This window comes from Delphinapterus leucas, chromosome 8 (genome assembly GCF_059928025.1).
Source record: "Delphinapterus leucas isolate spDelLeu-1000000601 "Yukka" chromosome 8, BTC_Dleu_Yukka2, whole genome shotgun sequence".
Lineage (NCBI taxonomy): Eukaryota > Metazoa > Chordata > Mammalia > Artiodactyla > Monodontidae > Delphinapterus > Delphinapterus leucas.
In genome coordinates, this window is record NC_143136.1 from 81,430,223 (window position 1) to 81,454,976 (window position 24,754).

The 24,754-nt window shown below is 44.5% G+C and overlaps 1 protein-coding gene across 1 annotated transcript in view; it reads right to left on the reverse strand.

The window, feature by feature from the left end:
- KIF5C (kinesin family member 5C) overlaps nt 1-24,754 on the reverse strand; it is a 166,879-nt gene that overhangs the window by 95,081 nt on the left and 47,044 nt on the right. Inside the window, exons 2-4 of the mRNA XM_022569689.3 lie at nt 16,316-16,406; nt 8,102-8,175; nt 1,140-1,244 (exon numbers count right to left, since the gene is read on the reverse strand). Of these exons, the coding sequence (XP_022425397.2) occupies nt 1,140-1,244; nt 8,102-8,175; nt 16,316-16,406 (270 nt within the window). The remainder of the gene's footprint in view (nt 1-1,139; nt 1,245-8,101; nt 8,176-16,315; nt 16,407-24,754) is intronic.

Here is a 24,754-nt window from a genome sequence, read left to right on the forward strand (position 1 = left end):
TAGAGCAGGAGCTGCCATGCACCCTCTTTCCCATACACAGAAAAGAGAAAGATGGTCTGGAACAAGGGAAAGAAATTAAGCAAGAGGGTGGGGATTAAAGAAATTAAGAAACGTGGGGACTGTGATGGAGATGGAGTTACTTTTGGGGGTAATGAAAATGTTCTGGAAGTAAATAGTGATCATGGTTGTACAATTTTGAAGATATCCTAAAAAACATCAAACTGTAAACTTTAAAAAGGTTAAATTTATGGTATGTGAACTATACCGCAATTTTTTTTAAGTTAAAAAAAAAAATAGGAAAAGCAGAGCCTGGATTTCTTACTTCTCCACAACTCCCCGCCCCCATGCCTGCTGTCAGATTCTGTATCTTATAACAACTTCCTCTATTTGCTTAAACAAGTAGCTTTCAGTCACTTGCAAACAAAGGCGTTCCAATGAATATACCCCTTCTACCAAATGTTATGAATTCACAGCTATAGTTGAGAGTAGAAATCTCTCTTTCAATTCAAATTTAAACCAGAACATAGGTTTGAAAAACAAAAACAAAAACAAGGAGGAAAAGAATTCCCTTTCCTAACATTTCTCAGAAAGCGCTCCTCAAAATACTAGTCTGTCATCCTCCAAGGAGGGTAAAGTATGTCCACAGTCAAATAAGATAGGAAATATAATATAGTACATGTCCACTTTGCAGAACTGCATTACACGTTAGCATATTTAAGCTTGGGGTAAGTTTAACATTGTTCAACAAAGCATTTTCCCAGCTAATTTGACCACATACGCCTTTTCCATTGTAGCCCACTGAGTAATAGTATGAGGGATTGTATTCCATGGAACACACTTCGGGAAATGCTGTCCTCACCCAATCATGGACACAGGCCAGTCAGATCTACAGAAATCCACAGGGTAAAGGGTAGAATTCAGACAACTACCAAGATGATTCCATCCTAAAAAGGGCTTTGACTTTATCTCAGTATTTCCTCAGTATTAGCCTGAGTCATTAACTAATAAATATGGTTCTGCTGATCACAGGAATGTCATTTAAATTAGATAAAATCTTCTATGTATACATAAAAGAGAAAAGCAAAGAAACACGATCTGGGACTCAGTTTCTTCTCTTGGGACTCAATAATAGCACTTACCTTGATGTGGAACTCCAGGTTCTCGTCCATGGAATAGATGTGGTCAAAGATGTCGTGTGCGATCCTTGGGATGATGCCCATGAGTTGAGGGTCGTGTAGCTTCCCCTAGTGAGTGAAAAAGACAAACACAGGGAGCTAAAGAGTGCTGGGCGACATGTGAGAGGGAGAGAAGGGACCGAACCTGGGCTTCTTAAACAGGACTCCGTGGAACAGGGAGCACCACGCAGGACTGCCTGCTCCCTAGGAGATCTACCCGACCTGCCAACAGACCGACAGTTAGCGGGGTAACTCAACCAGGCAGGGGAGAGCATGTCCTGCTGGCCTTGAAGGCCCCCAATATCCCCTCGTGCTGTCACTGCGGGCAGCAGATCAGTGTGTATGTGGGTGAGCGTGTGGGTAGGAAGGAGGGAAAGGGAGAAAGAATGAGGTTACGTGTGTGACTGTAACATACTAAACGTGGGCTGTGTTTCGGAAATTTTACAAACTGACCAGAACCTGCAAATCCAAGTTAATCTGCCTTAATGAAATCACCTTGCGAGCTGATAGATACAGTTTCATTCACATCATCGTTGCTCAAAAATTTCTAAGAAACTTATTCTGGAAATACCTTCAGTAGCACTTGACACACCAATCAAGAAAATCCATTTTATCGATTTATTTTTAAAATCTGTAATTCCCAACCCGAACTGTTCCAAATAATTTTTGGCTGTTTCTAATACATAAATCTGCTTATAAAATATTCTCTTATTATTTCCCGGCCTTTTTCCATTTCTATTCATTTTACCTAAGGTGTGGATGGATAGGTGAATGTTTCTGTTATTTGGACTATCACTAAATCCATTTTCAAGATCCAGAATTTGCCACCTCTGAAGAGTTTCAAAAAGAGACAGCATAGGACCTGAAAGCAATTCCTAAAGAAGAGTTCTAGAAGTGTTTCAAGCAACAGGCTTAGCAAGGACCTCGGTGCACAACTCCCAGAGAGCCTTCTTCGTGCCCACACCAAAGGAACACTTAAAAGTTCTATCACGGGTTAAACACACGTCTAAAGTGATTGCCAGCAACCGTCTTCCCAGAGAATCACACATGCCTTTGAGAAGTTCTAAAACTCTAGGAAGAAACGGAACTGGAAGCAAAGCCAGTCTGCTCTTTAGTTTTCCAGGGATGCTCAACAGCCTTTACAACTTTGATGAATACATCTTTGTTCAAAATCTGCCCAATACCTGCCAGATCTGCTTTGTTTTCCTCAATCAAGTCCTCTTTTTCTTTCAGAGGTTCACTGCCTAGTGCTTCTCTAACAAGATGACTTCCGAGCCAACATTTGAGTTACCAAAAGCAAGAAGCTGCATGAACCCTGGCACTGACTACAGGCCACAAAGCACTTTCCATTATGAGTCCTCCTTCACGCACCTGATTCCCGACCTTCCACTCTGTTCAAAGCAAGAGAAAAGCCAAATTCAGACACATCTGGCCTCTGGCTCTTACTCGGAAAATAGGTACTCTTCTGGAATGCCTCATCTGCTAAGGACCCTAAATCATTTGATGTGTTTCTATTGTTTTTTAGTTTAACTGTACACTCCCTAAAGGCAGGGTGGCCAGTGCATATGTATTTCCTCCCACTGCTTATGATACTTGGTATGGTATCTACTGCATAGAATTACTGTAGAATTTAAATTAAACGGGGCTTCCCTGGTGGCGCAGTGGTTGAGAGTCCACCTGCCGATGCAGGGGACGCGGGTTCGTGCCCCGGTCCGGGAAGATCCCACATGCCGCGGAGCGGCTGGGCCTGTGAGCCATGGCCGGTGAGCCTGCGCGTCCGGAGCCTGTGCTCCGCAACGGGAGAGGCCACAACAGTGAGAGGCCCGCGTATCGCAAAATAAATAAATAAATAAATAAAAAATAACTTAGACAGTATATATAATGTACTTAGTGACAATAAATGTTGTTATTCAGCTCATGATACATTCTCTCAAGAAGTTGCTGGGGTTTACTTGACTTGAAGAGTCTGAAAACATGTTTCCACCCCAAACCATTAATATATATATCTAATGAAAACAAAACCAAATCACTGGTTTTGTTTTATGATGGCCTTTTGTTTTATGTTTTATGATGGTCTCCTAGACCATCATAAAACATGTAACAAATCAAACATTGGACCCCACCTGCTCTGGACCATGGAATTTCCTGGCAGAAATGGCACCTACAGTGAAAACACAGTCAAATGCGACACCACTGGGCCAATCTGACTCAGGAGGGTCCAAAGAGCGCCCTCCACGCTGCCACCCAGAGCTCTTTAATAGTTCATCATAATCCTTTAGCTTCTCTTCAGTGGCCCACAGCCAAAGAAGAATGATCAATAATCCAAAAATCATCTATAATTCACTCAAATCTGTTTCCCTAGATGCTTTCCCTTTCAACGGATTTATCTTCCAATTGATTCTGGGTGCACACAAGTATTGACATCCCTTGTTTGCCTTTGGCAGGGTAAGAATCAAGGCAGAGCCAGGATGAGTCTGGACACTTCCTGTTTTGTTGCCCTGAAGACCCAATCCGAAAATCACATGACAAGGAGCACACGTTCATTTGGAGAACACCTAATAATACCCCCATCCCCACAGTGACAGAGGGATGTCCAAGTCTACCACAGGTTTAGGGGCTGGGATGCTTGCTCTAGCTCATAAACCCAGGAGTGGTGAGGGCCTTTATACTCAGTAAACTAAGGCTGCCCAAACAATCTGTGTGTGTGTGTGTGTGTGTGTGTGTGTGTGTGTGTGTGTGTGTGTGTGGTGTTAATGTACATGGTGTGCAGTGTGTGTTATGTGTGGTACGTGTGGTATGTGTGGGTGTGGTGTTAATGTACATGGTGTGTAGTGTGTGTGTGTGTGTGTGTGTGTGGTGTTCACATACATAGTGTGGGTGTGTGGTTGTGGTGTGTGTGGTGTGTGTTGTGTGGTGTGGATGTGTGTCACGTGGGTGTGTGTAGTGCTGACTTCTGTGGTGGTGATGTATGCAGTTTAGGTGTGCTGTGGCTGTGTGTTCATGTAGTGTGTGTATCTGCAGTATATGTGGTGTGTGCAGTGTGTGGGTGTGAGTGGCACGTGGATGTGTGTGCAGGGCTATCGATGTGTGGTGGGTGTGTGGCATGGAGGGGTGTGGGGTATGTGCGTGGTGAGGATGGATGTGTGTGGTGTGTGTGTGAGACAGAGAGGTGTTCCAGAAAGGTCTTCACTGCATCTATGTTGACTGCTTTGCAAATGAAATGCACATGTACACATACAATAACAGTCACCTCAGGCAATAAAAGGTGGTCAGGAGGCAAAGAGCTATAGAAACTCAGAGAACAGAAAAGTCCCTTCCAGCTGGGGTGATATGGATGGCTTCCTTGAGAGACACCAAATCCTGAGGGATGAGTAGGATTAAGGACGGACAAAGAGGATGTGGGCAGAGGAGAGGAGATGGGAGTAACAGAACAAAGGTAGGAACTGAGAGAACAACGACAAGTTTAGTCAGCTGGAGCATCAGGGATGGACTCGAGGGGAATGTCCCACTCCGTCTTCTCGTTTCTCCCAGAAAGCAAAAAGAAGAGACATTTTAATGCTTGCATCCTGTATAATCCTCTTCAAAAACTTCCCACTTCTGAAGGTGGCCTTCTCGGAGCACATGTGAAAGCAGAAAGCAGACCCAGGACACTGGCCACAGAACAAGACTCCCTTTGTTCCAGCCCCAGTGGCCGCCTCAGCCTCCCAAGCAGGACAGAGTTTCCTGAAACACTTAAGATGGGAGAGCAGGGAGCCTGTCAGCGCAAGAGCACCAATGCACTCAGATAGGCTCATTAAAAATCACTTGGCAACTCCTCGCATCAGGGCAGCCCGCACCCTTCCAGGGCCTCCAGGTGTCCCTTTGGGCAGAAGGAAAAACACTGCGTGTCTCCATCCATCTAAATCAGTGTGCAGAAGAGGGCCACAAAGTGAGGCATGGGGCCGAGAGAAGCCCTTCCCAGCCTCCCGCGCTGAACAAAGGCCCAGCCCTCTCTTCCCCGGGCAGCCGGCACCCAGGGACCTCTCTTCCAACCCTCCCCTGAGCGCTGCCCGCCAGAGCCCAGCCAGGGCCCAGTGCACCAAGGGTCCTATGGAGCTTAGCACCAACACTGCCAAGTATTTCCTCTTTGCACTGAAAATCCGCCTGAAACGCGCCATTTTCAGAAGCTAATCTTTCCAATTTTATGTCGGCTCATCTGTTTGTTCCCCTCAGGAGAAGGTATGGAATCACCACTGGATGTCAGACCCAAAGTGGAGGGGATTAAAATGAAAAACAGCTTTTAAATGTGACACTTTCTGTCCATTCAGGGAGTTAACAGCCCCTTGCAAAAGCCTTTAAAGGATCACAATGTGTAATGCTGAATACATAAAATCCTCCTTTCAGATGGTGAGAGCCCTGCGGGGTTTTTTTAAAATTTAATTGCATTCCAGGATCTTGGGTTTCCTGGTCTCCTACAGTCTCTGGATTTCAGCTTGGGGTTCCTCCTTTCCTCTGTTTTCCTCTAAAATATCCCCTACCTTTTCTCTGACCTAAAATCCCCCAACAGAAAGAGACAGATGAAGTGTGTGTAGGGAGTGAGAAGGTGCTAGGAAAGGACCCACACCCACCCCTCTCCTTCCTCCTGTGGGCCTAAGCATGTGATCCTTCAAAGTCACGATGAAGAAAAGCAGCTCATTACTAGCAACCTTTTAAAACTGGCAAGGATGGAAAGGAGACAGAATTTAGGCAACTGTTAGAGTGGCCCACACAGAATCCCATTCCCTTTAGGTCCCGTGGCTCCCTCTGGACCCACAGCACTGCTCCAGGAGTTGCGTGGCTGACACCGTGAGTCACAGAGGGCTGGCGATGCCCTCATTTAATAAGACGTCTCCAATTTTAGTGTGAAAGAGCTGGCATACCTCTTTGCCATCTCCTCACACCCACCTACCCCTGCCATACACACAAAACACAAACTAAGGTTTTACTCTGGGGACAGGTCTCTCCTTTGATAGTTTACAATTTAAATTTCTGACATTTAGCAAACACCTTGTATTTCCCAAAGACGAATTAATCCCAAAGCTTAAAAGGTCACTCATAGAGGCATTTTTGTAAGATGTGGGGGGATTTTAAATATAGCATTTTTTGTATTGTATATTGTTTGGTAACTTTCCAAAGAACTAAGGAATGATTCCCTCATGAGAAGCCATCTCTTAATCAATCAATCAATCTCTCTCTCTCTCTCTCTCATGCCTTATGAACCATGAAGAAGGTTCTGTCCATGGTTACTGGAGTGGGTGAAACTTAGGAAATGTATGTCACTGCGGCTTTTCTAGCACCCAGAAGGTTAAGGGTCTGGGGCCCAGGAGGAGAGACAGGCGAGGGGCCAGAGCCGTAGAGTGGGGACAGCCGTGCCTGTACCACCATTTCCAAGGAGTACTGCAGTAGGATGTGAGATGCAGAGAAGAGAGACGGAAAGGCTCAGGTGTCAGGAAACAGTCCTGCTCCGTCTAGAAAAGGTGGCAAATAAACCTCGTGCTTCCTTTAATCCGTACAATCTCTGAACCACTCTGTCTCCAGCAAAATGGGGGGGAAGCGAGTCAACACAACAGGAATGAGATCCCCAGAGGCACACCGCACACTTGAAATTGGTGTGAGCAGAACATCAGAGCCCTGAGGATTTTAGCCTCGAGCCTTTGAAATCTCTTCTTCAATAGCAGTGATTCATAAGCTAAACCGATTCTGCAGCAGCGTCTCAGTGACATTCCCAAGAGGGGACAGTAAATGAAAAACATAAGCTTGAAGGATTAAGGATTCATCTTACCCTGCTGCTTGTAAGCTGAATTCCCCAAACTTCCTCTGTGTAGTTTCTTATAATAACTGCTCTTCACCTCTCCTCACCTGTCAGGTGGGCCCAGCCTTTAGAAGAATTATCCAGCCCCAAAGGCCACATAGGAGTCCGATCCATGGCAAAAAGCAGGAAAAGAAGAGGTAAAGGGGACCAATTTTGTCTGCAGGCGCGCCTTGTCTGGAAGACAGCCTGGAGCCACAGAGCTCCAGGGCTAACAGTTAGAGCTGGTGTCACACCCTCAAGTGCACAGAGAGGCCAGGTGTGTAAGTCTGCGGGGAAGGATGCTGAACACTTGCTCACAATGTGCGTGGAGGGCCCAGCCCCACAAACATGGGTCAGCCAGGGCCACCATGAGGCTATCGTTTTCACAAATACTTTATCGAAGCCTTCCTAGGTGACCACCACGGTCCCACACAATAGCAATGTGAGTACAAAGGTGAACAAGACATTGAAGAGCACTGCTCCAGTGAAGCTTACACTTTATATTATGGTGAAATTTCACCCAGAGTTGCTAGATCTTCAGCATTTTCAACCAAAGTTGGACACTTAGAATTATTTGGAACCATCCCATTTTAAACACTGCCTGCAATTAAAAACAAACAAACAAACAAAAAAACAAAAAACACTGTGCAGGTCAAACAAAAATATGTCTGTGGGCTGCATTTGGTCCACAAGCCAACTTCTCTCAACCTCTGACCTACCATTTTTTATTTATTCAGAAGAGACTCACCTCCCCAGAGGCCCTTCTTAGACTAAATGATTTTCACAGCAGACTTTCTCAGTAAGATTGGGGCGGCAGTCCACAGGGATACTCACACCACTGTTTAGCTTATCGATGATTATTTTAAATAGAATTTATTATTCCTATTTTGACAGAGCTATCAACAAAGGATTTTCTAAAATACTGAACTCCTGAGATTTTATTACTCAACAATATTTTTAAAACTCCTCAAAGACACAAAAAATTGTGACACGAACATAGCCGTCCCTTAACCATCTACTGCCCAGTCAAAAAGCCGCATGCACCTCGCATTTTGCTGGAAGCACCACTTCCGTTCAGTCATCTCAGAGACGACATAACAGCACACTGCAACCTTACCTCCATGGTGTGCGTTTTCCCTGATGATGTCTGTCCATACGCAAAAATTGTCCCATTATAACCCTCAAGGACATCTGTGAGCAAGAAAAAAAATTAAAATTAACTCATTACTTTGATTGCATGCTAGTGCTGGTTGCCTGTTTTAAAATTGCATTTTCCAAATGGCCCATCTCATTTTTCACACAAATGATGTATTTCAACTCCATGTGCATTTTAAGTAGAATTGTGAGATAAAAGCAGGAACGAGGGGCTCCACTGCTCCACAAAATAAAAAGAAATGGACTCACATGGCTACAGAATATATTAATGAAGAAGGAGGCAGACACACTTTCTCCTGGTAACATCAAAATCGAAACAGGTATCGAGCAGTGTATTTTCTTTTTAGTAGAAAGGTATTTGAGTTTTCTTCTCCACGTTGATCTCTTGAGATGAGTTGAGGTGGGGAAAAAAAAACCCCAAACATTATCATGCCCTGAGTCTCTGGAGTGAGGTGTAAAATAGGATTTCTCTCCTGAAGATCTGATTTGGGTCGGTTTAAACCCTGGCCCTGGCGGGCTCCTTGGGGAGGTTTCTTGAGAAGGCCGTGCTAAGCCCCTTCAGAGCAGAGCTACTCCACAGCTGGGGGGACAGGGTCCCACTCTGTAAACTGAGACACACAGTGACAATCCGATCAGCCCGGAAGCCAACTGGGCCCTGACTCGAATTTAGGGCCTCTGTTTTTTCAGTGACTGTGCTAGCAAGATGACCCTGGCCCAAGAGCACCGGGAATTTCTTTTAGTTACACAAGAAGCAGACTGTGCCACACGCTGCAGGCCGCTTCCCTCTCTCTCATCCAGGGACGAGGGGAGGCGTGCGGACAGATGGACTGACGCTGCTATGAGCTGATGATTATCTGTGGCAATTCTTTCAAAGCAGCAAAGGTGATTAAAATATATTTAGTGCTCATTTCCCTCGGTCCTACTTCATCTACATAAACATCACTGAAAGCGGAATGACGCATAATTAATATTCCCTGACCCACCTTCTCTATATAAAGGGAGGAAGTCCTCATTCCTAAAAGCACGGAGGGGTGGGGACAGGAGCCCCATAAGGGGGTGTCCTCTCCAAGGCCATTTACAGAAAAATCAAGCCAGCCAATCAGCTCCATCTATTTCAGGTTGGTTGGTTTTTTTTTTTGCGGTAAGCGGGCCTCTCACTGCTGCGGCCCCTCCCGTTGCGGAGCACAGGCTCCGGACGCGCAGGCTCAGCGGCCATGGCTCACGGGCCCGGCCGCTCGGCGGCATGTGGGATCTTCCCAGACCGGGGCACGAACCCGTGTCCCCTGCATCGGCAGGCAGACTCTCAACCACTGCGCCACCAGGGAAGCCCCTGTTGGGTCTTTTAAAAAAAAATTTTAATACACATTGTACTGGTCTGAGGTTTTGGAGTGTGAACTGGGATCAGAAAAGAAAGCAGGATTTTTCCTCGGGTAGTTAAAAAAAGAAAAATTAAGTGGCAGTTTTTTTTTAATCCTGGCAGCCCTGAAGAGTTTGTGTCAAGCTATATTGAGAGAGAGAAAATGTTCGCACGTATCCAACTTCTGGTAATGGTTTCCCTGGTAACGGGGGAAGCAAAAACGTGAAGACTACAGTGTAAGGGTTGGAGGTTCAAGCTTCAGTTTTCTCAAAAATGCCAACTTGCCCAGAGAAAAGATTTCTACAGTCTGAAAATGGTGGCCAGAGTGGAGAGCTTCTACACAACCACAAATGTGACAGGCTTTCAGGGACCAAAGAAAGTGGTCTCCACCCTTGGTCGTTGTTTTCAAATTCTTCATATCCATGGCACAAACAACTCCAGACAATGAGAATGCCAGCCACAATCCCAGCGCTAAAGCTCCTGTTTATTAGAGACTAAACCTCTCCCCCCACACTGAAAGGGCTTTCTTTCTTATCTTAAGTCCCTGTGGAGGAAGTAGCCTGGGATGACCCCTTACCTCAGGTGCTGGGGCAGGAAGACGGCAGCCAAGGCCAGGGGTCCAGCTCCCTGGGTTCCTCATCGCAGCCGCTGGCCACCCTACTCATTCGCCTGCACACAGAGGCGGCCCTGAACAACTGCCCCACGCTGAAGAAACCTCAGCTCAGAACCCAGCTCTGCAGATGGGAGAAAACCCAGCACTTGCTTCTTCCTCCGCCAGGAAGCAATGGGACCAAGGCATCTGAATTTTGCCCTGCAGACAACCCCCAGGCTCAGTCCACCCCTCTAAATCCACCCTAAGAGAATGCACCATCCTCCTAACTCCTAGTGAGTCACTGCTCGACAAACTCCCTCAGGTTAAGGACTGGGGCACATGTATGCAAACAAGAGCTCATGGACTGCATCGCTTGTTTGGGGTAGAGAGCTGAGAGGCACATGAGGCTCTTACTTGGAGAATCCCTGATTCTTTGTTCCGGCTATTTCAACACTGCGGGCAATTTCTTAGTTTTTTTTTTTTTTTTTTTGAGAAAAAGAGAACACATAAGAGAAGCCCATTAGGACAAACTCCGTGTGGCCTTTTTTTTTAACATCTTTATTGGAGTATAATTGCTTTAGAATGTTGTGTTAGTTTCTGCTGTATAACAAAGTGAATCAGCTATACAAATACATATGTTCCCATATCCCCTCCCTCTTGCATCTCCCTCCCTCCCACCCTCCCTATCCCAGCCCTCTAGGTGGTCACAAACCACGGAGCTGATCTCCCTGTGCTATGCGGCTGCTTCCCACTAGCTATCTATTTTACGTTTGGTAGTGTATATATGTCCATGCCACTCTCTCACTTTGTCACAGCTTAACTTCCCCATCCCCCGTGTGGCCTTTAAAGTGTTCAGAATCATGTTACAATTAATTGTTGTTGGAGAACCTACCTCTGGTGCTCAAGGTTGAACAGGGCTGATGCCGCCCTCTATCAACTGGATTCCGAATCAGAAGGTAATTTTAAAAGAAAACAGAAAACTCTTCAAACCCAGTGTTCTCTACTTTCTTCCAAACTCCAGGTCTGGGGGAGTTTGTTTGTTGTTGAGGCTGTATTTGCTTATGAGAGGAGAGGAGAGGCTGGGAGGGGGGCGCAGCACAAAAGTGCATCTGGGGCTGGACCACTGGGATACGGGGAGATGGACACCCGCCAAGCACAGAGAGATGAGGGAACAGGCCTGTGCTCGGTGCCACTGAGCCACACAACCAACCCGCCTGCCTCTCACAGAAACAGCCCACAGAAAGGCACTTTCATCACGCTGAGGGACAGGTCCTGGGGCCGAGGAGAGCATTTGTTTCAGAGTCTCCGCTATAACATAATGACTGTTTCTATACACCAGCCACAGAGCCAGGAACCAGCCCAGCTGGACAGAACCTTTCTTTGTGATGGAGTCTGGCGTGACATGACCTCAGCTCACACCACACAGCCAGCGGCGCCCCACAAGCACAGCACACGTCCATCGAGCGGCCAAGCAAACCCAAAAGAGAGTCCACAGCAGGTGGGAAGAGCCCTGGGAGGGAGGAGTGGAACGGGGTCCCTGAAAATACTTGCTGCTTCCCGGTGCAGCCTTTAGAGCCAAGCTTTCCATCCTAGGTTTTATGAGTCCAGGTCTTGCTGAAGCAGAAGAGTTAGTTCCATTATCAGGTAAGAATCTGGGGAAGACATAATCATACCTACGCACCAGGGTGCCTGAGGAGGCTGCTGTGGCCTCCTATCGACTCTCCAGGTGAAACAGTGGCCTGGTCGTGGCACCAGAGCCCCTGGCAATAGTGGCTGCAACTCATCCCTGGCTTGGAATCCTAAGGCTTTTGCCAGCCAACCACACTACTCAGGCAGGCGGTGCCCAGAGAACACAGAGACCGTTCTGCCAAATGCCAGAGGCCAACCAGGATACTGGCCCCACCAGTCCGAGGGCAGGCACTGTGCCCAGGTGAGGGCGTGCAGCGTCTTCAGAAGGGAAGTGTGTCTCACTACCGGCAGACAGCCAGGGCCACCCTTCAGCTCTGGAACCCAGTCTCCGTTCTCCGTTCTCTCCCCTCTCCCCTTCCCCACCGCCATTCCTACCCCTGTCTTTTTGCAATGTGGTCCATTATGGCCTGATGGAAAAGGAACAACTCATAAAATAATTATCAAATGCTCATTATGGGCCCACCAGAAAAGTGGGGGCAGGATAGTAAAATTCAAGTAAGTCAGATGAACTCAGGTTCAAGGCCCAGCCTCGCTTCACTACTCCCTCAATGACCTGGCCAAGTTACTTCACCTCAATTTCCTCTTTAGTACAAAGGGAATAATAATGCTCACACCTCATAAAGTTGTAAAGATTTAAAATGCAATAACATATGTAAAATGCATACAGGGTGCCTGACAGGTAACAGCAGCTAAATAAATATAATTCTTCTTAAGAGTCATATATAATAAAATAATAAAATAGATCTGATAATACCCTAAGCTTGTGACTCTTCAATGGGTCCACATCACCTATAAGATAAAGCCCTTCAATTTCTATCAAATTCTGGTCCAGTCTAACTTTTCAGGTCTCATAGCCATGCACCCTGTACCATTCTAAGCTGCCCATATAATTTGGGTCTTTATGCTTTTGCTTTTGCTATTTCTTCTGCTTGTACCACCCTGCATTTTCTATGCTCCTCAGAACCCAACCTTTCCAAGAAGTCTTAATTCTCCAATCCTCCTCTCTACCCACCAAAACCAGTAGTGACTTTCTTCTGTGCTCCCATAGCATTTTGCACACACCCATCCTAAAGCACATAATCCCCACGTGTATAATTGTGCATGCGTCTGTCTCTTTCCCTATACTTAAAGATTCTTGCAGTCTTATGTATCTTGGTGACTCCAGTCCCTAGCAGTACTTACCACATGGCAAATATCTAATATACTTTCATAAAAATATGAATGAAAGAAACAACTAAATGAATGCAATTTAAAGAAATTAGAACTGGAAAACAAGAAACCATCTTCTCTAGCACTGGATGGTCTACATCCAGTTAATTTGGAAGGCAAATGCCAGGGGTGGCTTCTGTAGGCTGGGACGCAGTTATTCTTATTTCAGTAATAGTGTCCGGTAACCATGGTTTTTAATTCCTAGGGCATCCATAGGAACCTTTCTATTTACCATGCTGGTATTCACAAACCCTATAACCTCTTCTAGAAGAACTGGAAGAGATTCTACAGACTCTTTCAGAAGATGTTTTGAGAAATACACACCAGATAAAAAGGGGAGCGTGGGAGGTGCCAGGATTCTACAATCAAATGTTCGAAATATTTTTTTTTAACTCAGTGAAGTTGAAGGGAATGCAAAGACTGAGAGAGAATAAAGCTGTCCAGTTAAAAGGAGTCTTCCTGATCTCAAAAACATTAAGGGTTTAGATAGACTTGAAAAGAAAGCTCACCAGTCCACTACATTACCATGGATCACAGAGACCACGATTTAAACTTCCTTTAGAAGTCATTTGATTCAATTCTTGGCCTCTAGAAAAAAAAGACCTCCACTTCACCACCTTCCACACTTGATGTAAATAGGGCTTGTCATGGCCACAGGTGCCTCAGCTGTACCTAGTAATCTATTCCAAGCAGTTCTTTCTTATATGCCTACATTTTATCTCGCTGATGCAGAAATACACAGCCACTTCCCTTCACACTAGCCTCAGTGGATATTAAAAAAGTTAAACTTGGTCTTCATTATGCCCCTAACAATTTTCTTTCAAGGGAAAATAAGATACTCTTTATTGCTACAAAATGAGTATGTTCGTGTTATAGGTATGGTGCCCAAGAAATGTCTGTTTACTATATCATGTCAGAGCCTGATTTTATTCTATTATTATTTTAATTAATTAACTAATTAATTAATTATTGGCTGCATTGGGTCTTCATTGCTGCGCGCGGGCTGTCTCTAGCTGCAGAGTGTGGGGTCCGTTCCTCACTGCGGCGCGCGGGCCTCTCACTGCGGTGGCCTCTCTTGTTGCAGAGCATGGGCTCCAGGCATGCGGGCTTCAGTAGTTGTGGCACGCGGGCTCAGCAGTTGTGGCACACAGGCTCCAGAGCGCAGGCGCAGCAGTTGTGGCACACGGGCCCAGTTGCTCCGCGGCATGTGGGATCCGATCCTCCTGGACCAGGGATCGAACCTGTGTCCCCTGCATTGGCAGGCAGATTCCCAATCACTGCGCCACCAGGGAAGTCCCTATTTTATTCTAAATAGTTTTCTTTGTGGCTCACTATATATTTGGGCCTCAAGTTATCCATAGTTAGGGTGTCCACAGGAACCCCCCCAGGGATTACCCATTTCTGGCATTTCATATATTATAGAGAATTCCAAGCGCTGAAAGGACCCAAACTTATCTAGTAAATAAAGACTCAAAGATTATTATTATTGTTTGTTAATCACAGGATTTTTAAAAAACAGAGTGTATCCATCTCTAATTACAATGTCAACTTAGAGAGGGCAGGTATGTGTTTAAATGGCCCTAACGCTTAGCATAGCACGTAGTAAATACTATTTAGATCTGATAATGAAGGAGGAGAGAAAAACAAGGAAATTCTGGCTCATATGTGATTAATCTTACTTTAATAAAAATATGAAAGAGTCTGACAATAGAGGGGAAGGAGGGCTGACTAGAAGCAAACTAGAACTATATATTCCAGAAAGAAAGAGCAAATATGTTTAGATAGAAAGAGAAGCAAAAGAGTAGAAGTAGAGAGAAGACAAAAATTACCACCAGATACAGGCCCAAACGATTAATTCAAAAAAAAGCTCATATTCAGGCATATTTTGTTCTCTTCAATTTTCTGTAATAATCTTACTGTGAACACCGTCTAATTTAATTGATGTCTGCAACAAGAATGTGAATAACCATACACCTCAGCAAGGAACATTACATTCTGATGGGCATCTCCCACGCAGGTGTCCAGGGTCAGAATTAATCTAACAGATGTACCCAGGGCTGATTTTCACGCATTTCAAGTAGTTAGGTTAGTCAGCTCAGCTTCTAAAAATAAGTGGATCTAATATGACAAGGTGTTTGGGGTTTTTTGGTTTGTTTGTTTATTTGACTTTTCACTCTTTGAATCTAGCACTGCCTATAAAAGTGGTAGCATCAAGACATTTGAAAGCACAATTGCTGCAGCACTCAAATTTGAAGGCAAGGATTTAATGATGAAAAGCAAAGTATGAAAGGCAAAGATGCCCCTCAGCTCTGTCCAGATGGTGAGCTCCCCAAAGGCAAGCTCCATCCTGCCCCTGATTTAAAAGGGCAAGGTAGAGCAACGTGTAAATTGCTTTGTCTCCCTGCTGTTATTTTGACACAGATCCTTCAGGACCAAGGCCAGTCCCAGAGAATAGGATTGATCTCTAAGACACAAATTCAGCCTTCAGGCTACCTATGTGGAAGAACAAATGTCAGGATCTGGGTGGCATGCTTGAAAGTGGGTTAGATGAAAGTATAATTGAGGAATGCTGACTAGCAAGAACAACTCACTAACCAGCAAGGTAATGTGATCTTAGGATGCTGTAGAAAATTCCTTGACGCCCAAGAATTTTCCACATTTAAAGCTTCTTCCTGAAGACTATACTTTCAGGGATCATTTCTATTGACACATACATACTACTATATATAAATAGATAACTGTATAGCACAGAGAACTCTACTCAGTACTCTGTAATAGCTTATAAGGGAAAAGAAGCTAAAAAAGAGTAGATATAGGTATATGTATAACAGATTCACTTTGCTGTACACCTGAAACTAACACAACATTGTAAATCAATTATACCCCAATAAAAAAATTTTAAAAAGAAAAAAAAGCTTCTTTCTGAAGAGACAGATGCACAAAATAAATCAACCAAAAATACACAACTGGAGTCTCAGAATAGATATTTTTCTCCTGAGGAGGTACTATACCTTCAGCAGTATTTTAGAACCATTACAGAAATAGCGTGACTATAGCTTACCTTGCTTTTAAACTTCTGGGTGAGAGAATAACTCTGCCCAAAAGGTGGCAAAAGAAATAAAGAAATCTCCTTGGAAAGGAGGTATTGAGGAGTTAAATAACTTGCCTGACATCACAGCAAATCAGGGCCAGAACTCGCTATAATTCAGTGTTTCCAATTAGCAGGCCTCTGCTTATGGTCAGAGGGTATTGATTCTTAGGCTGCGAATACCACTTACTGTCTTCCATTACTCTGAAGCGCCCCGAGGAAATGAAGAGTTAGCACTTACCTTTGACAATTTGCTTTGCACACGCGTTGTAAACCTGCTCTTGGGTCGTGGTGGGAGGCAGCACTCTGTCGAAGACATATGGCTTTCCTTGCTAGAAGGAAACGGCAAAGCACATTAGACGCTTAGGAAGAAAAGGCACTAATGGCACTAGTCAGACCATAGGCACTAAGTCACCAAGCCCACTCTTTAAGGCAGTTCCTTACCAAGACTAGGGAAATTTTCTTTCTTTTTTTTAAAATAAATTTATTTATTTATTTTTATTTTTGGCTGCGTTGGGTCTTCGTTGCTGTGCACGGGCTAAGCGCGGTGAGCGGGGGCTACTCTTCGTTGCAGTGCGCAGGTTTCTCATAGCAGTGGCTTCTCTTGTTGCGGAGCACGGGCTCTAGGCACGCGGGCTTCAGTAGTTGTGGCACTCGGGCTCAGTAGTTGTGGCGCATGCACTTAGTTGCTCCGCAGCATGTGGGATCTTCCCGGACCAGGGCTCGAACTCATGTTCCCTGCATTGGTAGGCGGATTCTTAACCACTGCACCACCAGGGAAGCCCAAGACTAGGGAAATTTTCTAACATGAACGACATGTTTGTGTGTGTGTACTGTATGTTGAGAATATACTGTTTGCGTGTGTGTGTGCTGTATGTTGAGAATCGGAAAGGAGAAAGAAGAAAAACATTTTTTTTTTCTACTTGAAGCACCTTTTCTGATGAAATGTAGGTTGACACGTCATTCACGCATTTAAACAAATATTTAGTCACTGAGAGTTTCTTCTGATCCAGCCATAGACTAGTTGCTAACCAATCAGAAGACAGTCCTGCCTGGAGAACATTCAATCAAGTGTGACAGCTATAATGAACAAGAAAGCAAACACACAGGAAAATGCAACGTGCCTAGGAATAACGTAAAGGGACAGAGGGGATGAGAGAAGGCCAGAGAAGACCTCCGTGAAGCAGTACCAGTTAAGTGGATCTTTAAAAGATCAGAAAAGTTCAGGCATGTGAAGAACCATGGAAGAACGTTCCAGGCAAAGGGTGGAGCAGACAGGAAGGGGCCTGGGGTGCTCAAGGAACTAGAGGGTGTACAAGAGGAGATGGGAAAGGAAATTAGCCAAGGTAACGCACTTGGATTTTATTCAGTGGGAAGATGCCATGATCTGATTTAAGAAGCTGCTCTTAGTAGCCAGATATTATTGCTCTGTGTCCTAGATTACTCTAGTGTTTTCTTCACATGCATAAGTGGTGTCTTAACTGGGTGGAGGCTTTGGAGATAAAGGGGGGCCTCTACATAAATATATTTATAAATATATAAATCAAGTGCTCTCCCCAGGTGTGGGCTCTGGGGATTTGGCCCGACACTGGGCTGTGTGCGATTGGAGGAGGGAACTGCCGGAGGGAAGGGAAGAGGTTCTGCTTAGGTGCTACTGACTCCGGAGGTGCAGAGCCCTGACACTCCACCACTCAGCGTTCAACAAGCAGTTACTGGGCGTTTCCACGCCCGGTGCTGCACACTGGGGAAGCAGGTAGGGAGGAAAGACACAGCCTCTTCCCCGGGAGAACCCCCCATCACAGCACCTCTTCCCCACCAATTACCACCCAGGCAAGGGGTGGTCCTCCCCCGGCCCCTTCACCTTCATTTTCCCCAAGTGCAGAAGGGAGGGCAGGAGAAGAGAAGGGAGGAGAGGAGAGAGCCAAGAGCCTCCTTCACTCCCACCCTGCACCTCCTACACGTGGCTCTGGACACGGGGAACCACCCAAGGACAAGTCTGACACCTTGAAAAGATAACCGCTCACGGGGAATCCAAGGACAAGGCTTGTTACATCCTATAACCTTCACACAAAAGGAAGCACACAGCTGTCAGACCGGCTTAATATCTCACTCCTCTATGTCTATGGTAAAGCCACACGTAGGTGAGGCTACACGTTAGGGCTGTGCTCTCGAGCTTTAGTCTTTAAAAAAACAAGATTGCGCCAACCAGGTAAACGAGCTACTTCCAGCTTGGTTTTAGAAAAAAATGGGAGAATTTTCAGGTACGATCAAATTTTGTTTTTATACAAAGCAGCAGAACCATTCATTCTGTTAAAATTCTGGAAAGGGATTATTCCCTGATGTTTTGTTCCCAGCAAGTCTCATTCAATCAGTGAATCTAGTACTTGGCTGAATAACCACGATTATACCCCTCACTGCAATCTATTGCCAATGATCAGCCCACCATATTCTTAGCAGCTTTATCTATTTGTAAAATTCAACTAAATGTCATTTCCATTTTTCTCCAAACTCCATCATTTCTCCAAACTTGATGAGAATCACCAAAATAAACCGTCTTGCGTACAGCATGATCCTGCTTTAGGTTTTAGAGAAAATGCACTTGACACAGCAGGGGAAAGGACCTATTAAATTATAGTATATGATACAAAAAATAGGACTCCCCAATTTTGCCCTTTAATTGAAAATGTTTGTTGGAGTGTGCTATGCTTTCACTTTAAAAGACGTAGAAAGCAAGAAATCTCTACTCTTCATTTCAATAATATCACATTTACCAAGTGACAAACGCATAATATAACAATTTTCCATGAGCTGAAGTTAATTCCCAAACAGAAACTGCCTTCGAGAAAAGAGAAAATTTAGAAAATGATTTGTTATGAGACTTATCTTATCAGGATTAGAACATAAATTAGTTAAAAATGTAAGCACTTTTATGTGTCTTTTCATGCACTGAGGCGGTCATCGGCTTTTATTTTCAAGAACTGACTTGTGGCACGGTGTGCCAGCTGTATATACAACGGCCATTTAAGCAAAAATAACAACAACGAACTCATCAGTCTCTGCTGTTTTGGTAAAGAAATGAAAATCTCACAAATCCTGGTCGAGACTGCAGCAAAGACCCCCAGGAGACAGGAGTCTCCCTGTTTCCGATCCCACTGTGGCTGAGGGTTTCTGTGGGCAGGCAATGGGCCCAGCTTGCTCTAGTTGTCACTACATTTGCAGCTGCAGAATAAATTTTTGGATTTACATCTTAATATGGGTGCTGGGTGCTAACATTTGAAACTGAATGATGAGGTCACCAGTTACTCCTTCTGGAGACACCTTCCTTTCCAGGCACCTATTCAGCACATGGTCCTCTGAGACCTCTCTGGCCACTCTGTCCGTGACCTTTGCTGATGTCTCTTCCAGACTTCTGAGTGACAGTGTGTCCCGGACCCAGACCTCAGCCTCCTCTCTGTAATTCAAATGAACATGTCAGCCTTCAAATCTCACCCAAGCTCCAGATTCATATACTCAATCGCCTGCTAGACATTTCCACTTGGATGTCCATTAGCCATCTCAAACTTGACTGGACAAAAAAGAACCATCAAGCCCTCTATGTCTGAGTAAGAACTGCACCACCAATCACCTAGTACTTAGGCCAAAATCATCCATCATGTCCCATAGATTCCAAATCCAAAATATATCCCAAATTCTATCACTTCTCACCATCTACACCACATAACCCCAGTCCAAGCCACCATCGTTTCTCATCAAGACAACAGCTACAGTCTCCTGACTGGTCTCCCTGCCTCCATTCTTAGTCCTAACAATCCAATCTTCACTTAGCAGTCAGAGTGAGCTTTCTAGAACTATAAATCAAATGATATCATCCCGCTTAAAATTCTCCAGGGGCTCCTATTATACTTAGACTAGACCCTCTCCACCCTCAGCTCCCTGCATTCTCCTCCATCTTACTACAGCGTAGCCCACTGGACTTCCTTCAGTACCTTACTTATTCCTCGGCTCAGAGCCTTTGCTCTTAACGCTTCCACCTTCTTGGAATCCTCTCACTGCAGATCTTCACTTGGCTCACCACAGATCTTCATTTGGCTGTCTCTTCATCCCCTGCCAGATGTCAACTCCAACTTCTCCTCCTTTGAGGGCTTCCGTGACCCTAAACTAAAGCAGCCCCACCCCACCCTGACATCACTTTCTATTACATTACCCTATTTGGTTTGCTCCACAGAAATTACTATGTGACCCATTCTCAACCAATCAAATGGACCACTACTATTAAAGCATCTAACCAGCTAAGACAGAAGCCATATAAATGCCAAGACCTAATTGCATGTTATGCAAACCTGCTGCAATTTATGAAAGGAATCTGGATGGGACACACACTCCACATACATTACAACTGAAAATAGGGTAACCCAGCTTTGCCATGGAAGTCTCTCGCAGAGCAGTGCTAATTGCATGGGAGCGGTGTAGCTAAATAACTTACCAGGATCACATACAAAAAAATAACAGCAGATGGTTCTTACATTTTTATAGTTAAAATTAAAAAACAAAAAAGTCAAACCACCAGAATTCCTATCAAGTTATTGAGAGCAAAGTGTCTGTGAACTATATGGCCTGTCTGTTAACACATTTGACCCGTTACCCAACAACTGTTCCCCATCCTGGAAGGAATATTACTCTGGGAGACAGAAGAAAGCAAAAGACGCACTTAAAGTTTTAGAAAATGGGCACCAGGAGAGAGGTTAAGGAAACTGAAATTAATTATGCCCAAGAAGAGATAATCAAGAGGTAATCTAATAACAATCTCTGAGACCAACCAAGAGTTGTGACCAAAGGGGGCCAATGATTTAAATGATTTTTCTTCTATCTTTATTAAGAAAGAAAGAAACAGGAAAAAAAGGACTTAAATTTCCACAACAAGATTTAAACTCACTCTGTGGGATTATCTTCAGACACTGAGTAGAGGAAGTGATTACTGAGAATATCACTAACCTCTCCATCCCAGGTGTTTGTGCGACTTCACTCCTGAAAGTACAGAATATGACAAGGTCTTCCTGTGCTGACCACCTTCTCACTACTGTCCACCAACACCATCACCAACCACTGTGATCCAAATCCTTTAATATTTTATCTCTTTTAATTCTCACAGTAACTCCATGAGGTAGGTATTATTATCTCCATTTCACAAACTGGAAAACTAAGGCCCAGTCACATCACCAGCTCTATTACTTTGGGGAGATTACTTTAAGTCTCTAATTTCAAGGGTTCTTCCTTTACATCATGCTGTTTTCCTAGGTAGCTAATGATTTATTGGAAAAGTAGGAGACACATGGAACAGCAGATGTTAGGACTAACATGAAAGATGGAAGCAAAGCGATTAATGAGGCAACAAAAGACAGAGGGCCCTACCATAGCCTACAGAAGTCGAGACAGTGTTAACCATGAAGTTGGGATTGACAGGAACCCAATGAGGAAAGAAGGGCTTAAGATCAGGAAAGAAGGACAAGACTGGCAAGAAACACGGTGGGCATTATGCACATGGCAAGGCTTCCTTGCAACAGAAAGAATTAAAGGCAGATGTAAGACTTGTTATGAAAAGAAGGAGTTATTAAGAAAAATTCTAAAATTTTTCAGAGCCAAAATGTCCTTGGTCCAAACCCAGCACTGTGTTTTACAAACAAACAAACGAGATTGGGAGAGGGTAGATGACCTGCAGAAAGTCACCCAGCCAATTAGGTGGCTAGCAGGTCTGTGCCTAGAATCCAGACCTCCTGGCTCCCTGTCTCATGCTCTGAGAGTTCTGGCTTTAGAATCAATTGCTCTCTCTGAACATCAAGGAAACAAGCATGAGCCTCTGGTACTTTTTCCCCCTGCTTTCTTCCCCATCAATTCTAAATTATTTCCAAATATACAATTGATTAGTTCAACAAAGAGTTCTTGCTATGAGAGCTGGAGCAGTACAGCAGGAGAATTAGAATCATGGCCTCTCAGAGTTAACAGGAACTTGAGAGTCAGCCCATCCAATGCCCTCTCAATGCACAGCTCTCATCTCCACAGCCCTGCGAGGCAGCAGGGAACCTGCTCGAAACTCAACTAGCTCCAATTGTTAGAAAGTTGTGTTCTTGTGTTGATTTAAAATTGGCATCCCTGAAGCATTAGACCTGGCGCTGTCCTCCAGAACAAGACAGACCAAGGCTCTTGGCCTACATTTACATGGCAGTTTTTTTTCACTTTGGGAGCTAAGTGTTCAACATCCAAATCTCTTTTCTCTGAGAGAGAAAGGCAGATGTGCTTCCTTCCAGAAAGGTGTATGGATTTGTCTTGAATTGAAGGACTCCAAAGACGTCCAAGGTTAAGACATCAGTAAAACATTATATTAGTTTGCACAAGAATAAATCAAATAAGATAAACTCATAAACTGTCCAGGGCTTGGCAAACAATCTGAAAGAGTGTTTCTAAAACACTAACTAAAAAGCAGGAAGCCTTTGGGTTAATGTTGATACTCATTTTTTTATTGACACAAATATTCTGCCAGAATAAGTTTTGTTTTGTGTTGTTTATTGAAATACAGTTCACATACCATGAAATTCACCCCTTTAATAAGAAAGTACAATTCAGTGGTTGTCAGAACATCCACTAGGTTGTGCAACCATCACCTCTGTCTAATTCCAGAGCATTTTCGTCCCCCTAAAGAGAAACTCTGTACACATTAGCAGTCACTCCCCAGCCTCTCAATTCCCCCTGCCCTGGGAAACCACTAAGCTACTTCCTGTCTTTACAGATTTGCCTGTCCTGGAATCATATGATATGTAGCTTTTTGTGACAGGTTTCTTTTACTTATAATGTTTTCGAGGTTCATCCATGTTGTAGAATGAACCACTTCATTCACTTTCATGACTGAATAAAATTCCACTGTATGCATTTACCACATTTCATGTATCCATTTACCAATTGATGGACATTTGGGTTGTCTCCAGTTTTGGGCTATTATGAGTCCTGCTATGAACATTCGTGTAGAAGTTTTTATGTAGACATATATTTTCATTTCTCCTGGTCATGTAACTAGGAGTAGAATTTCTGGGTGATATAGTAACTCTATGTTTAACTTTTTGAAGAACTGACAAATTGTTTTCCAAAGTGGCTATACCATTTTACATTCCCACCAGCAGCATATCAGGGTTCTAATTTCTCCACATCCTTGTCAACACTTGTAATTATCTGTTTTCTTTATTATGGCCATCCTAGTGGGCACGCAGTGGTATTTCTTGCTGATATCGGGAGAAGTTTTTAAATTGACACTTACCTAATAAAATCTATATTAATATATATTATGGACACAGAGATGTTCCCAGGCATTGTAACACATTGTTGTGCTGTTATGTTAACATTTATAAAATGGCCCGGAATGAATCATCTTATGAAAACTATAAGTTATACACATCCACATGCTTTAAGAAAGAGAACAGTGGACCAGGAGGAGGGGACTTATAAAAGGATTTATAACAGTGTTTCTGTACTCCTCACTCCAGTAGCCAATACTTAATGTTGCCCAAAGAAGGCTGCCTACCAAAATATGGTGGAAATGAACCCAAATACACTTGGGTATAATTCCCATTTCTCTGAGGCTCAGTTTCCTTGTCTGTAAAACAGAGTCAATATTATCCACAATTCAGGCCTCCTGTGAGGATTAGATGTGCTCATGCAAGTAAAGGATCTAGGGCAGTGCCTGGTGTTACAGAAGATGCTCAAGACACGGTCAGTGTTATTCTGTTATGAAAAATTTGAGCCAATTTTCACCGGGCATTTGTATTGCAAACTTACTCAGCAGTGACCCTTTAAAGGAAGGGATGCTAATAAGTGATAATCATTCATAATGTACCAGCTCCGAGACTTGGCATGCCGGTGCCCGTACCACACCGAAGTGCCAAATCACGCCTCAGGCATCTTAGGCCCCCAGGTCTGCGACTCGTGAGCTCTGCTCCACAGAGCATGGGGGCCACTTAATTTCCAGGGGTCCTCGAAAAAGTTACTCTGTTCTAAGGCCATCTCCTACACTCTTTAAAAATAAATAGAATTTCCATGTTCAGTCATAAAGCTTGTTCAGGAAAGCAGAGGAGCTGTGTCCGGTACAGGCACTTGTAGACTCACCAGCTTTGCTATTACAGATTTGGACCCTCCTGGAAACATCTGTGATTATACCAACTGCAAACCTAAAGCAGATGCTTCCAGGGTCCTGACCATATCCCCTCAATCTTCACCATTTCCACGCACACTGGCCTGACCTCCAGCATCTGCATGTCTGCCTGAGGGCTCTTCTGGCGCCGGAGCCCTCTCCGTCACCCGCAGCAGGCCACAAGGACCTCCCCAGCACGAGCCCAGTGGTCTTCAACCAATGACTGACAGGAGCTGGGGTAAACACTTCAGCTCCCTCACCCAGGGGTGGAAGGGGAGGGGAGAGTGACTCTGAGGCAGGTATTCCAAACTGGCTCCCAGGGCTCCCCACTGGGATGGAACTCCCATTGCACGTGGTGGTAACCTGGCGTGATGACACGCTCTCTGTCGGTTTCCTTCTCTTCCCTGTCTCACTTCTCCACTCTTCATCAGTGTGTCCAGGAACCACTTCCCAAAGAAACTTGAATTTGAATCCGTCCCAGTGTCTGCTTCTGGGAAGGTTCAAAGT